Source organism: Pteropus alecto, unplaced genomic scaffold, assembly GCF_000325575.1.
Source record: "Pteropus alecto unplaced genomic scaffold, ASM32557v1 scaffold270, whole genome shotgun sequence".
NCBI lineage: Eukaryota > Metazoa > Chordata > Mammalia > Chiroptera > Pteropodidae > Pteropus > Pteropus alecto.
The window spans coordinates 2,339,045-2,354,889 of record NW_006430735.1 but is presented as its reverse complement, the minus strand read 5'-3'; the positions used below and the strand labels follow the sequence as shown (position 1 = coordinate 2,354,889).

The 15,845-nt window shown below is 33.7% G+C and overlaps 1 protein-coding gene across 1 annotated transcript in view; it reads left to right on the top strand.

Annotated features, from left to right (window-relative positions):
- IFT57 (intraflagellar transport 57) overlaps window positions 1-11,405 on the top strand; it is a 49,461-nt gene extending 38,056 nt beyond the window's left edge. The window contains exons 7-11 of the mRNA XM_006905446.3: window positions 5,520-5,591; window positions 6,394-6,525; window positions 8,097-8,159; window positions 9,893-9,959; window positions 11,019-11,405. Coding sequence (XP_006905508.1) covers window positions 5,520-5,591; window positions 6,394-6,525; window positions 8,097-8,159; window positions 9,893-9,959; window positions 11,019-11,197 — 513 coding nt within the window. The 3' untranslated portion in view covers window positions 11,198-11,405. The remainder of the gene's footprint in view (window positions 1-5,519; window positions 5,592-6,393; window positions 6,526-8,096; window positions 8,160-9,892; window positions 9,960-11,018) is intronic.
- Window positions 11,406-15,845: the final 4,440 nt, after the last annotated feature.

Below are 15,845 nucleotides of genomic sequence, written 5' to 3'. Positions count from 1 at the left end.
AAATCACAGAACCTCAATTTGTTGCCCAGTCTACAAAATGGGGGTACAGGATTTCCTCCCCAGAGTGATCTTGAAAATCTTTAAAGAAAGTGAATTCAGAGTTGAAACAAAGACCTAAGGAAAGAAATGGGGTTAGGCACCTTAAATGAAGGAAGTCCATAAAAGCCCTTGTAAATATTTTTGTAGTCACTAAAAAAGACTGTAAAAACAGAACTTTGAATTAAGATTCTATTAAGTATTCATAACAGAATTGAGGACGGAGCATTAAGAATAGAGAAGAAAAATAAGATAGATGGCAGAAGTAACATTTTTGTGATATAAGCAATTCAAGACACGTGAGAGCCTTGGGACCCTGCTCCTGCTCTTGGGGGCTAGAGCGAAAGGGGCCAATAGACCCAGGAATTGCTAGAGTCTGCTCTGGCATGGACTTCTGAGCCCAGGAAGAAATGTCCCAGTACACACTTTTTTCTATCAAGAGTCCTTTGGTACTCCATCCCTCCACACATAAAGAAGCTCAAACTTGGGAGAATAACACTGACAGTTTGACATTTTACAGGTTGTAAATTAGTAAAATTTATACACAGATATAAGTCCCATTTGCCATCCCTAGCTTATGTTTCAGTCTCTCCCTGCAGATTCAGAGAGGAGCTTTGAGCCTTGCATTGATGATCTAGATAAAGAAACAAAATGTCTCTGTATATGCAAGGGAAATCAGCCAGGTGTTGTTCGTTGAACTAAAACCCAGAGAGCCACATAGTCTTGACATCACCTTAACGGCCAAAACTAAATTTCATACATTTGGATTTTATGGTATACCGTGAATCACCATCTGCAGATATATCATCACAGTTCTCCAGTTTCTGAAAAGGGAGCTATATAATTTGGCGCTAAAGAATTTGGAGTGGAGAGGGGGTTATGGTTATAATACCTTTGCAATCTACCTCACTAGTAATGAGGATAATTATTTATGATATTTTATATGAAAGCGTTTTGAAAAGTAGAAAGTCTAAAGAAATGATATTCTGTATCATTATTAGTCTTCTCATTTCCATAGAGAGGAGAAATGGTGCTTAATGGACATATTTAGAGCACTTTGGAATACGTGACCAGTAAACTCCAGTGGCCAATGAGGTCTCACTTGATATATACTAAAAAGAATTCTTGATTTACCGTAGATTTCCTTTCAGTAATTCATTTTATCACAAAGAAAAGCAGCATATAGTATGTGGAGAATACACTGGCTTGGGAGTACTTTCCATTTTTCAGACACAAAACTTTGGAAAGGTTGTTTAACCTATCTGATTCTTGGTTTTTCTCCTATAAAATATACTTATATAGTCAGTTTTTCTGTGTCACAAATAACCCCTAACTCACAGTAGTTTACAATAATAATACATTATTTTCACTCAAGACACGTGTCTGCTGATGTGTAGCTCAGCTGCAGCTCTACTCCACCTGTATTCCATGTTTCTCATTCCCAGACCCAGGCTGAAAGGATACCCTTATGTCGGTCATGCCTGTTATCATGGCTGAAAGAAAGGGCAAGAGAGCTGGTGGATTCCTCTTACAGTTTCTGCATAGTCCTAGCATGGGCCAGGTCCACCATCATTCCACTGGTCAAAGAGAATCACATGGCCAAGGCCAGCACCAATGTAGCTGGGAATTATATATTCCTCCCAGAACCAGCCAGCAGATCACAAGAGACAAGGGTAGAGGTGAAAAAGAAAGGACAAAAATACCTACTTAGCAAACTAAACCTTTGTGAGTATTAAATAAAGGGGTGTATTATAAAAGTGTGTTGTAACCTAATGGATTCTCTACAAATGTAAGATTCGTTATCATTGTTGAACAAGTCTTCATATATCATTAAAACCCATTCATTCTTACCACAAACCTTTATAAAGTTTTTAACCACCTCAATTGTAGTTTTTTAAAAGCTATGTATTTTGCCTTTTTATATTCATGTTTTTAAAATATTACAAGTATAATCACATATATTTTCTACTATATAGCTTTTTTAAAACTATATTAAACCTCCTTTTAGAAAAACTATATTAAACCCCTTTCAAGAACTACTTGGGCATCCAGAAGGTTGTTGACTTTTTTTCCCCTTCTGATTAAAGTGATAAAATTGTCTTATAAGAAATTTTGAAAATTTTGGAAGGATAAAGAAAAAATTTAAAACATTCAAATCCCTGTCTTCATGCACACACAGAGTGACATATGAATATACACAAACACTAATTTTTACTAAATTGGTCACCTAATGGATATATTTTTAGGAATGTTTTTCCACTTTACTATATGCTGTTAGCATGCATTTTTGCTGATTATTAAATATTTTTTTAAAACATGAATTTAACATTTTAATATGCAATATTAATAAAATATGCAATATATATAATTATGAAGCCCAATAATAAAGCAAAGACTCACGAACCCACTACACTACCTAACTTGAGAAGCAGACCATTACAAGAAGCAGACCATTACCCTTGAAGTTACCTGTGTGTTCTTCTGGTGCCACCCCTTCCCACCCATGGGCAAGTTTGTATATTGTCATTAGCTTTTTTTTTTAAGGTTTTCACATTTGTATCTCCAAACAGTGTATCATTGTGTTTTGCTAGGTGTAGCTCTTTATAAAAATGGTATACTGAATTATTTTTAGTGGTGAATATTGCAAAATTAGTTTTTTATTTAACTGTCCTCTACTGTTAAATATTTAGAGAGTTTTCTGCTAGTTTACTTTTACAAAGAACTTATACATCAATCTTTATGTTTATACACAATTCCTTGGAATAATTTCTAGAGATGACATTGCTGGGTTAAAGGGTAAGAACACTTGTAAGGCTTCTTTTAAAACTGTACATCAGAAAATGTGTCTCTCGAATATTTTAATAAAACGAACATTCAGATTTGCATGACAGATATTTATAAATCATTACTAGTTTTCCATTTTAAAAGACAATAAGAATACCCAAATGTTTCAGTGGCTTATCAAATTAAAAAGTCCAAAACCAAATTCCTCAGTATGTCTGACTCCCTACAATCTATTCTTTTCTGTCACACCGTGATACTACTATCCTGGTTCCTAAGGCTGGAAACCTTAAAGACACCTTCTCTCTTCTTCAACTCCTCTTCAGCTTCGCACATTTCCTCTCAGTCAGTCCTCAGGTCCTGCAAGTTCTGTTTCTATATACTGTCCTTGAATCCATCCTTTCCCTTTCATTCTTATAAGCACTGCTCTAATTCAAACCCTCCTAACCTATCACGTAGACCATTACACAGCCTCTTAACTGGTCCCTACCTCTTTGTAGTCTCTTGCCTCTCTAATCAGCCCTTCATTCTATTACTTTCTCAAAACACAGACTTGTCTTTAAAACCGATACTAAAAATCTCTGCTATTATCCATTATCCACATGATAAAATCCATACTCCTTAGTTAAAGCCCTTGATCTAATTTAACCTTCCTCTCCAGCTTTGTTTCCTCTTGATTCATCCTTTCCTCCCCACCCAACCCCAAGAAATTTGTGTTTTATATTCTAGCCAGTCTAGGCTACTGTTCCATGTGTATTTTCCTGTTTTTCCTTGTTCTTATTACTTCCCCAGCCTAAAGTACCCTTTCTCTTCTACCCTCCTTGTAGAAATGCTATTCATGCTTTAAGGTTCCACTGAAATGCCAGCTCCCCTGTGGAGTTTAACATCGATGTAAGTTATCATAGTTATACATAGATGAGTCAGGCATGTTCACTTCTCTTGAAATACTTTGAATGTCAAAACATGAAAAAAGTACTTTTTACATTTGCTGGGTAGAAAAAGCATAACAAACTATTTTAAACACATCAATTACAATAAATAAAAATCTGTATAAAAATATATGTATACATATGTGTGATATATATATATAATACAAACACACGCATATATGGGCAGAGGCAGAGACTGATAGGAATACTGAATTTACTGTTTATTAAGCTTCTGAAATTCTTTTCGGAATGAGGCAGGATGAGTACTTTTTTATAAAATGATTTGTAAAAATTAATTATAAAATGATACTTGTCAGGTTCACTTTCTTTCATGAAGATACTTGCTTGGGCTTAAACAGGTGTCCATTTTGAGGCTTAACCATATTTAACTCAGTTGCAGGAAGCTCGCCAGTTATTTATCTTCTCTGTTTCAGAGTTGACTGGCCGAGTTGGAAGGAGCTGTTTCCTGGCCAGATTTGTCTAGTCAGAGTCACAGGTGGTCAACAGTCTGAGCAACTCTAAAATGAAAGCATTGCATTAGATAACTAAAATGGACGAATAGATGATCTTTAAGGTCCTTTGCAGCTCTCATATTCTGAGACACCTTTTGTTCATGAGACAGAAAAGTGCTTGAGGACAAAGGAAAGTGCCGATATATTCTCTACTCTAGCATCTTCACTGGTGCCAAGTAGCCAATTGCTCCTTTTATTAACTCCATCCTGCCAAAATGAATTGTGTGGGAATTAGTACATTTGTCTTCTGATACAGGTTACCACTACCAGTGTACCCTTTTCTGTCACTGGGTGTCTGCTTACTTATCTGTAAAATGATAAAGGTGAGACCAGATGCTTTGAGAGATTCTTTGCAGCTTTACTATAATTTTATAATTGGTATGTGTGAAGTATTCAAGGATTTTTTTTTTGCCTTATGGTCAATCACTAGCCCATGTTTCAAAGTTTTAAGAAAACTTTTTAGTAGAAGGAGACTATTCACAAAATACTATTCTCTACATAAAATACTGTAGATAGCAAAGTGGAGCAACAGGGTATGCAAATGGATATGTGTGATTGAGGAATATCCTGATTCTACCACTTACTTCACCTTACCATAATATATTTTCCCTTATGATGGATATTTCTCAAGTGTTAAAATTGTTACCTTTTAGTAATGTAAACCAACATATTGTGAAGATGTGTAGAAAATTAAAACATTGAGTAGATTTCAAATATGCACACTAATTCAGGTCAGTCTAGTAGTAGTACAATATATCTCAAAATATATGAACTCTAATAATCATTATAGACTTCTTTTCTTAAGAAGGAGACTCCAAAATCTTACTGAAGAAGAGGGTTAATTTCCAAGGGACAAACTAATATTTGATATATGAGACTTGGTTCCATAGTTGCTTCTGGCAAACATAATTGTTACTACTTAAACAAGTATTTCTTTTCTAGTAATTAGATTTTTTTTTTTTTCATTTTGTTGAGTAGTCATAAATATTAACCACCAGCGGTGCAGGAATAATTTATATTCAAATTGTCAGACATCACTCTGTGAACACATAAAATAATTTACATTTATTTAGAACCTTTTATCCTAAAGTGCTCTACACATATTTCTTTATAATCTGATTGCAAGCTATATATAGGACTCTCCCACCTGAAATAGGGCAGCAACAAAAGTAATTAAAATAAAGGATACAACTTCAAAAAAGGAGAGGAAAGAAGGAAATGTAGTATTTTTTACTTGTTCTATATGCTCTTATGCCTATAGGATTGGAGAATCCATGTTGACCAAATGCACCAGCACAAAAGTGGTATTGAGTCTGCTCTAAAGGAGACCAAGGTATTTGAATTACTTCAGATGAATCAATGTACATTTACTCATCTGTGGAACACGTATTAAGGGGGAACGTGAAAGAAAAAAAGACCCAATCCTTGCCTTTGAGGAGCTTACTGATCGAATGTATCATATTACATTTCAACAGCCCTAACACTTAAATCAACTAAAGAAAGGTAACTTTATATAAAAATGCTATAATACACATTATATGACATATGTTAGATACGGAATATATTTGTATATGTATATCAGAGAGAACATTTCATCAGTCTTTCCTCTCTGAATCCTAAGAGATAACAGAGCACCAGGCCAACCATGCCCAGAATCTACAGCTTCCCTAGGCTTGCTGCCCTGCCTTAAAGGACTTTTGGAGGATACCACAGAGAAGCAAAATTCTAATGAGAAGTTAAAGGTCCCAAGCTAGAGCTATAAGTTTAATGATCCACTTCCAACTGGAATATTCAGCCATCTTTGAATTGTGCTACAAGGAAGTCATGTTATTCCCTTATCTACTTCAATTATGAACTTCATTTAAGCAAATTCCACTCACATCCACTTTAGATATGCATAAAAACAAATAAATTGACTAATGCTACCAGGTGCTTTTTTATTTTAACATTTTGCACAGCGTGACTAAAATATTTCTCATTGCATACTTCTATTGCTATTGAAAATTTCAAACTATCTTCTTTTTTATAAGTGGTAGATAATTTGTGGGATGGATTGAGGGAGATTTAACCCATTTTAAACTATTTTTGAAAAATATATTTGTGAATTCTTTTATCTAATAAAATGGAATTTCTAGGGATTTTTGGACAAACTCCATAATGAAATTACTAGGACTCTGGAAAAGATTGGCAGCCGAGAAAAGTACATCAACAATCAGCTTGAGCACTTGGTTCAGGAATATCGTGCAGCTCAAGCTCAGCTGAGTGAGGTAACTTAAGAATGCTATCCAGAGATTTATTCTAATTTATGACCCTAATCCCTAAATTTGACATAGCACTTTTCATTGGAGAATTGTGAAATATGTTTCATAAACAGCAGTACAGTCAGTCCTCACTTAATGTTGTTGATAGTCTGGAAACTGCAATTTTAAGGAGAACGACATATAATGAAACCAGTTTTACCATATTGGCTGATTGATATACAGAAATATGCCATAGGAACTTAGCTCTTGTTTATTTTAGTTAGGCTGTGGTAAAATTAGTCGAAGTCATAATTTCCAAAAACCTATCGATGGACAGCGTTAAGTGAGGACTTACTGTACATCGATTCTCTGCCCACTTTAGGAAGCCAAGTGAGGCAATAGAACTTGTTATTTCCATTTTACATGGGATAGAAATTATATCCCAGAAGTCTTTAAATGCATTTCTTTATTTGATTTAAATAAATGAAGGCATATATTGTTGGGGAACATGCCTTAGGACAGAAACAGAATGTCAGGACACCTAGTTTTGTTTCTAAGTCTGCTGTCAACTTACCGTATGAGTAGGAGGAAGAAGAATAGTATGCATTTACATGTGTCAGAAGGAAAAGACATCCCTGCCATAATGGCTTACAACCCTATAATAAAGAATATGAAAGCAAGACACCTTGAAAGACAAGCAGTTTAATTAATTAAATGAGCAAACTTTTTAATCCTTTTAAAATTTTGGAACCTCAACCAAAAAGTAAAATCTTCAGCCTTTGAAAGGAGCAATTCTTTGTCGCAGCAATGAGGATAGAAACGCTTTCCTCTGGGATTTATGCTTCCTTTTCTGATGCTGAAGACCAGTAAGAACACTTGGAAATGGCAGTTGAAGACATATTTAATTTTTCTTTCAGTAGACAAGGTTAGAAGAAGAAAAAATGGAAGTAAACTTGAGATACCTCTGTATTTTCAGTTCTCAAAGACCAAACAGAAAGTAATCTTCACTTTTTTATTGTTATCTGTTTATTTGCTCATGTACACATCTACTTATGGATATTTTTACTTTTACAATGCTGTAAAAGCTTCTACTTAAAGCCACCAAAGTCTCAAACTTTGACATTAAATATCAAAATAATAAACTTTGATTGTTAGATTAGTTCTCAAGAGTATATTCCATACTGTCATACTGTTTGTTAATCTTTATTAATTGCTGATCCTGATGCTCTATTATGATTGATTTTTTAGAACTGGTTTTCTCTGCATAGCATGCAAATTAGATCAGCTAAGAGCCACTCTCTTAAACTGTTTAAGAATGGCTGAGGACAGTTTTTATTGTGCACCATGCCCATGCGAGTTACAGTCACTATATGAAGGTTAAGGTAGTTCATCATTTTATAGTGCTTCAGTTAAATACATGGTGCCTATTAGGAACATAAAATAGCCACAGTTAAATGTCACTTTCACAAATGTATTTACAGATGAGAGGAGCAATTGTCATAAAGTGATATGCAGAAATTGCAAACACAAAGAGGTCACATTTAAGTAATCTGCTTCTGTGCTGAATTTGTCATTAAACAAAATGTTTTCACCCTCAGGCAAAGGAGCGATACCAGCAAGGAAATGGCGGAGTGACTGAAAGGACAAGACTGCTGTCTGAGGTACACACCGTGTGCTCTTGCCAGCTTCTCACCTGTCAGCTGGGCCCAGCTGTTCAGAGCCTTGATGCTTTCTTTAATACTGCTACAACCATAGATTGTTTCAATAATTGTTTCCTGTGGCTTTGAATCCTTTTCTTTAGGAGAAAATTCCTAATTTTCTTATCAATGAATCAGTTATGTATGTTTATACTAGTTTCCATAAAATGCCTGAAGTTGTTCTGTTAAATTCAACAAAAAACCTGCTAATATTCACAAATTCATAACTTCCTTAATTTTTTAAACATAATAATTATAATTGATATTTAGAAGAGTAGATAAAACACTGGCTTAAATATCTATAACAAATTTTAGTGTTAGTCTACAAGATCTAAGATTTGTTTTTGATCATTGTTAATAATCGTGAGTGATCCTGGGTATTTCTGTGTCTATAAATTGGGAGTAGCTTGTAACACTTTCTTTCTGAAAACTTCTGGAATATTTACCTATATTGTTGTATTTATTTTCATCATCTTGCAAGAGAAGGAAGACCTAATTAACATAATCTTATTTTTCATTAAAGAGCTGAGAGGAAAAAAAATACCTTATGTGAGATCAGTAGCCAATGTGAGTCTAAAATTCACGATTATCTTTGATTACAATCCAGTATAATTATCACAGACTTTTTTATATAATAGAATTAAGCATCTTTTATAAATATTATTTAAGGTGTAAATAGTAATGTTAAAATACTAAAAATATGGCTTTAGAAATACTTAGACTCTAATCCTGTGGTGCTTCTAGTCAAATAAAACGTTATATAGAAATAAAGTACTCATTTAGGTTGGGTAAATTAACACTTTAAAGGAGTCCAGGGAACCATTTAGTTCTTTTGGAATAGGTAGTTATCCTCAGTTGTAACATTTCAGGTGCTTGAAAAAAATTAATTTGCTTTACTTGGATGAGCACTTTGTTCCCAAGGAAGTTTTTACTCACCAGTATGATAAAAAATAAAACCTATTAAGTTATAATAATTATGGTTTAGTTCTAGATCATATCAAAAATTTTCAATTTTTTAAAGATAGTAGTTTTCACCCATATTAATACTAGCTTAGAATTTTGCTAATAATATTTGTATAATTTTGAGTATTTAGATGTATAATTTTGATTATGGTGTGGAGTACAGATAAGAGGCAGTATGACAGCATAGTATGCCTCTTGGAGTTTATGATTTGGATAGAGTAATTAGAATATTCTTATGTAACCATATGGTATAAACATTATTTTTAGTGTCCTGCAGTGGCATATTCTCTCATAAAACTATAATATTAAAAAAGATATCTAGTATATCTTTGGAAATCCAAAATCTTTTTAGAATTTTTATACTATTTTAATTAGTAACTCATTATTAGAGGCTGGCATGGTAGATGCTATAAGATAACTACAAGAGGTTTGAGTGCCTATAAAACAACAATTTAGATTGTTTTTATTCTATCCTGTTACCACCTGAGAAACTTAAAGAGAAAGTAATTTGGTGAAGTTTAACCCAAGGAGCACAATCAGAAGATAAAAAGCTTTGTATATCTGTGTACTTTATCTTATTATTCAGATTATGTCCAGAATACTCTTAATACCTTTATATCCCTTTATATATATATATTATATCTAAATTAATTTTCTTAATACATCATTCAGAAATTTTTAATGTTAATTAAAATTCAGTGCTCATGAAAACTTTTTTTTTTTTTCAATGAAAGGTTACAGAAGAACTAGAAAAGGTAAAGCAAGAAATGGAAGAAAAAGGAAGCAGTATGACTGATGGTGGTAAGCACACACTCATTTTAAGGAGAAAATGAGCAAGAAAAGATTATCCCTTCAAGAAATCTATTTAACAAAATGATATTAATAAATAGTCTGCTTTTTAAAATAAATTTGAGGAGAGATACATGGTGCCAAAATGATGTCTGATAATCAGTATACTGTTTTCCTTATAAATCAGCTGGGAAGAGCCATTTTTTTTTACCTCAATTTAGGAATTTTTTATATTCATATTGTATTAATTCAGTAATAGAGTGGGGAATATTTAAATATGCACTTTGTTGTGCCAATTTTAAAAATTATTTTGTTCTGTTTTCATCAAATGAGCTTCATTATTCCATTTTAGGTACAAAAGAGCACTAAGTGTATGCCCAAATTACGCAAAGGCAGTGATCTGATGACCTCTTTTTTTTTTCCCTCTTCCCCAGTAGACCTGACTGGGCAGAGGTCAAATAGGGAAGAATTAATAATCCTCTAGTAATCATCCTCCATCATGAGCTAGTTACTTTGACATGGCCCAGTGGTGATTGCCTAAGGCCCTTCTGTGCTCTAGAAAGATTTTTCTAATAGTGTATACTGAGTGATCTTTCACAAAGAGGTGTGTAGCGGCTGTGCAGTATGTTTGAATGAGCCCATTATATCTCACAGATAATTCTTTTCTTTTTTTCATATTGTATCCCCTTTTCCCTCAGACAAATGTGCCAGCCCATAAAATATATATGTGTATATATACATATATATATATATGAGAGAGAGAGAGAGAGAGAGAGAGAGCGAGTGCGTGCGTACAAGAGAGAAGGCATCCTTAAACACTCCCTTAGCAAGTCTCCCCAAGAAAAAACAGGAAGTTCAGCCTCAGTACTTCAAATACAATATTATTGCCCATCCTAAAAATCTTAGGTGTTTAAAATGCCACAGCAAAATATGTAAATGTCAGTAAGTTGTTGGCTGTGTTTTTAACCCTATTTTTGGCATAAGGCAAAGTGAGGGAAACTGTTATACAATTCTGTAGCACAATGATACTCCAAATAAATATTTTTATTCCATGTTATTTTTATACCACAGCTCCTTTGGTGAAGATTAAACAGAGCTTAACAAAGCTGAAGCAAGAAACAGTTCAGATGGACATTAGAATCGGTGTTGTGGAACACACATTACTTCAATCAAAACTGAAGGAGAAGTCCAACATGACTAGGGACATGCATGCAACAATTATTCCAGAATCTGCAATGGGTTCTTATTAAAACATACAATTTTTTTGTGCTTCTGATTAGTTGGTTTTTTTAATATCAAATCATATTTCACGTTGCATAGATTTCAAAACACAATTATACCTCTTAAAGCATATCCAAAGGTATTTTTATATATACACACACATATTGTATCATGGTGATTATAGATAGTTAAAACCTTTAAATTGAACATATATTTAATAAAGTAATTAAAAAATTATCACTTTCAAAGAAGCTTTCAGTAATTGTTACATATGCTAAAGCCCCCAGCTGGTAGATCATTTTTCTTCTTATTCCTTGCATAAGGCAGTGTATATGACCCATGTTTTCTGTAGGTGCTACTGCCGCCGTCACCACATTGACCTTTGCCACAAGCCTGGCCCCTTCAGTTTGGTCCACTTCTGCAGTTATCGCAAGTGCTTCTGCACCCAGAGGTAGCTAATGGCGGCTGAGGATTCTTTCCAGAAATCCAAACTAACATTACATCACCTTTACGGTTACCTAAAATTACATTTTTTAAAAAAGAGTAAGAAAAAACTTCAAATCCTATTACCATTTGAAGTTTATTATTTATCATGAGTATTTCATGACTTAAATGATTTTATATTTTCTATTAAGGCCACCTAATAAATAAGTAAATATTTCAGTCATGTTGACTCTGCTCCTATAGTGACAAAAAGGTATACACATATCTCAGTTCGACTTTTTTCTGTGATGTTAGCTATACTAAGGAATCATTTTGTAACTGAAGGAGAAATAGCAAGTCACACGCACGTCAGCCTCCTGGTACTGGTGATTGTTACTGACACATCTCACTGAGCAACTTAATAAACTGGGATTTCTAAATTGGGGGAATAAGCAATATCAGAGTGACCAGATTTAGAACTAGGGGAAATTGGCAGGTGAGCACAATCCAGAAGATAGCCCATGTTTATTTTTTTAAAAAGCTCGGGGGGTAAATTTTGGTAAGAATACTGTATGTATAGAACAGCAAAAATAATAAAATTCCTTTCTCATTTTTATCCTAATATTTTTTACCTCAATTATTTTTCCTAGCCTTTACTTTCTAGACATACACTCTTAATACACACACACACACACACACACACTTCTTTTTCTTTCCTTCAAACTCCCAAGTTTAAATCAAAGAAAATCTGTATATAAACTATTGTTATTCAAAAAGGTAATGACCAACACAGTGGCAAATAAACTGGTTTATTTAATTTATAAAGAAGAGGAGGGGAAAATTCACCATGTGATATTAGGCACTTTGCAAAAGTCCAAAATTTTTCCCTTTATGGTCATTGCGAGGGGCCTAGTAGAGTGAAACCTAACTTTGATCCCCCACGCTAACATTGATTCCCCCGGAATTTATTTGCGTAGATATTATCATGGCTGAGCAGTTTTTTGATGAATTCCATCAGTGCAGAGTACCCTTCTAGATAAATCAGAGCTCTCCATAAAATGTATTTTTGCTCAGAAGCAAAGTACACTCTTCATTTCATGCAAATGCACAATAATCCCAGAACTCTTTCAATGAGTAGTGTGAGCAGCCCATTTTTACTTCTCCAAAATAATCCAGTTTACTCAGTTTGATTTGGGTGCCCCTCCTCTCTGTTCTCACAGAACACTGTGAATACCTCTAATGCAAACATACTATACTGCATTGTAATTATTTTTTTTTATTCTACCCTCTGTACTAGATTGATCTGCTTGAGGATTGGGAGAAATTCTTTTTAATTTCCATATTTATAGCCAAGTACCTAGCACGTAGAGTGTGAGTAACTGAATGGGTGGATGAATGGCATTAAGCAGCTCCAGAATATCTCATGGCACCTATTCTATAGCATGGCAACTTTAATGACTGGGTTTTGACACAGTTACAAGATAGTAATTATAAATGATGGGTTCTTCCCCTGTGGGATTGGATTGGAATTGGAAATATCAGTATGAACTTACGGTTTTTTCATATATAGAGGTTAATAGAAATATAGAAATAACTATAAAAATACATGTATGCATATATACATTATTTACTAATCTTGTTATCTGAGAGTGCCTAGAAGCCCAGTAACAAAGAATACCTAGCACTCAGATCTTGGTTTAGAAATTTCCTTCTTTAAAATAAAAAAGCCGTCTCAGAAAAGTTACTGATTCCTGGGCTGGGGCAGAGAAAGCACAAGATGAGTCTGAAATATCTTGCTCGAAGAGAAAGTAAGCTCGAGGAATGGTGAGAAATGGCTGAAGGACACAGATTGTGGGGTATTCCACCAGCCAATGTAGGACAATTGAACATCAAAATAATTGTAGCAATACGTTATAACCCATAAAATAAAACAAGAAAACATGAGTTCATACAGATAGAACTAAATGAATAATCAATAGGAGAAGAGAAAGTTTTCCTTACAATAGAACGACAACTAATAGAAAAGGAGTACTATATTTAGAAATCACCATCTGGTAACTACCATAATAGTCGTTGTTTTGGACAAGACTCATCAATGGATGCTAAAACTAGTAGGTGAAAGTTTAATGAAAAACAATATTTACATTATCTCAAAGTAAACTGTAACTTTAGTGAAACCTGGCAGACACCACTTTAATCAAAATTTAACATCACTACGTGAAACAAATAGACATCACATGTCTCCTGAAAAGGACACACACTTGTGTGGTTACCACTGAAAGTGCATAACCTCATCATGGGGAAACATCAGACAAATCCAGTGGAGGGACATTATAGAAAGTGACCTCTATTCTTCAAAAATGATAAGGTCATCAAAAAAGAAAGAAGCTTGCCCAAATTAAAGAAGACTAAAGAGAGGTTATTATAGATGCAACAAGTATTCCTAATTGGCCAGGAAAAATTTTTTTGTTATAAAGGACATTATTGAGATAACAGGTAAAATTTGAATAAGGTCTGTAGATTGGATAATAATAGTAAATCAATGTTAATCAGTGTGGTTATGTAAGAGAATATCCTTGCTTTTAGAAATACACAAATATTTGGAGGTAAAGTAGCATCAGGTCAGCAATTTACTCTCAAATGGTTCAGTGAACGTGTGTGTATGTGTATATTCACACATGTATATAGAGAAAAGGAGAATAATAAAATGTGAATTGTTAACATTTTGATCTGGAATAAAGATATATAGAAATCCATGGTACTATTTTACAATTTTTCTATAAATCTGAAATTATTTCAAAATGTAAGCTTAAAAAAATGATGGTTCTTAGAAATTATATACTCTATATAGAAATTAGCCTCCTTCTGAATCAAATAATCAACTTGTTGAAATAATATGATCTCCCCAATAAAATTATATGTCCCATTAAATACATCTTAAACTTATAATTTTATAATCATTGATTCCTTGACCAAGTGAGAACAATTTTTGAGAGATTAAGGAGGTTTTTTTCTGCTGCCCTCTAATTTATCTACAACATTTTCCATAAATTTTACACAAAAGTAAAAGTTTCTGTAACCAGCAAATTTGAGACATGTTAAACAAGTTTCATTTTCAGGTCACATTTACATTGTGAATCTGCAAGCAGTGAATGTAGTTCTGTTATTTTTTTACAAGTATGTAATCACAGATCCTTTTCACCCCAAAACATACTTTGAGAATGCAGATTTAGGTAAATAAGCCTATGAAAATCAGTATTCAAATCTGAGATTTTCTAGCCTTTTATTAGAACCAGTGGACCTATGTAGGAAGATGAGACATGCCACTCTGATTCATAACTTTCCTGCCTGGATGGTTAACAAGCGTGCAATGCTCCTTGAATATCAGTAGACTTTAAAGATTTGAGAAACTATTTTTTTATAGAAAACCTAGGATTGCATGGCCAAATGATTTTCTTTTTAAAATTCTTCTGTCCCAGCCCAAAAAGTTGTTTGTTTTTTCTTTAAAGCAGTCTTTATTATAACAATGCAATTATATGTAGTTAAAGTGTACTGCCCTATTTTGTGGTAAAATAACCATTGTCATAATTGTACAATTTTAAAAACAATTTGTCTAACAACTAAGTCATAAATCCTAAAATTTTATATTTAAAAAGGAGATGGCATTTTAAAGGATGAAAACAATCTTGGATTCATTAATTTGAATTTTTTTTTTGACACTCCTTTTTTTAAATACAAGAGAGGAAAGCAAGAACCATGTTCATCTTAATGTGTCCTAAATTACACATTTCAAGCATTAGATTCTCATAATTGTGTGCTTTTAATACAGACTTGCAAAGTTCAAATTTGTGATTTGCTGACACCATGAGCACCTTATTTCAGGCCTGCCTTGTGTACCCTCCATACTTTATTATTGCACTGCTAAGTACTACCAGGACACTTTCAGTTAACAGTCAAACAGTAGCCTACAGCTCATATATCTGATAGGCTTAAAGCTCCTGTGCATTGCCCCTTTATGGGTCAGTAGTTAACCGCTAGTTACCACTTCACTACCCTGAAAAACATTCTCTGTACTAGCAACCTCTGAAGTTCCTAATTCTCGTTAAGCATCAAAATCAAGGGACAACTTTTTTTAAAAAAAATAGCCAATTTCTCAGTCCTCTTCTCCTTCAAGTCTTCATAGGTTTCGGGTGGGACTGGGGTGTCAGAAAATTTAAAAGGCTTCTCAGGTGACTGGTGTAGCTAATCTAAGAA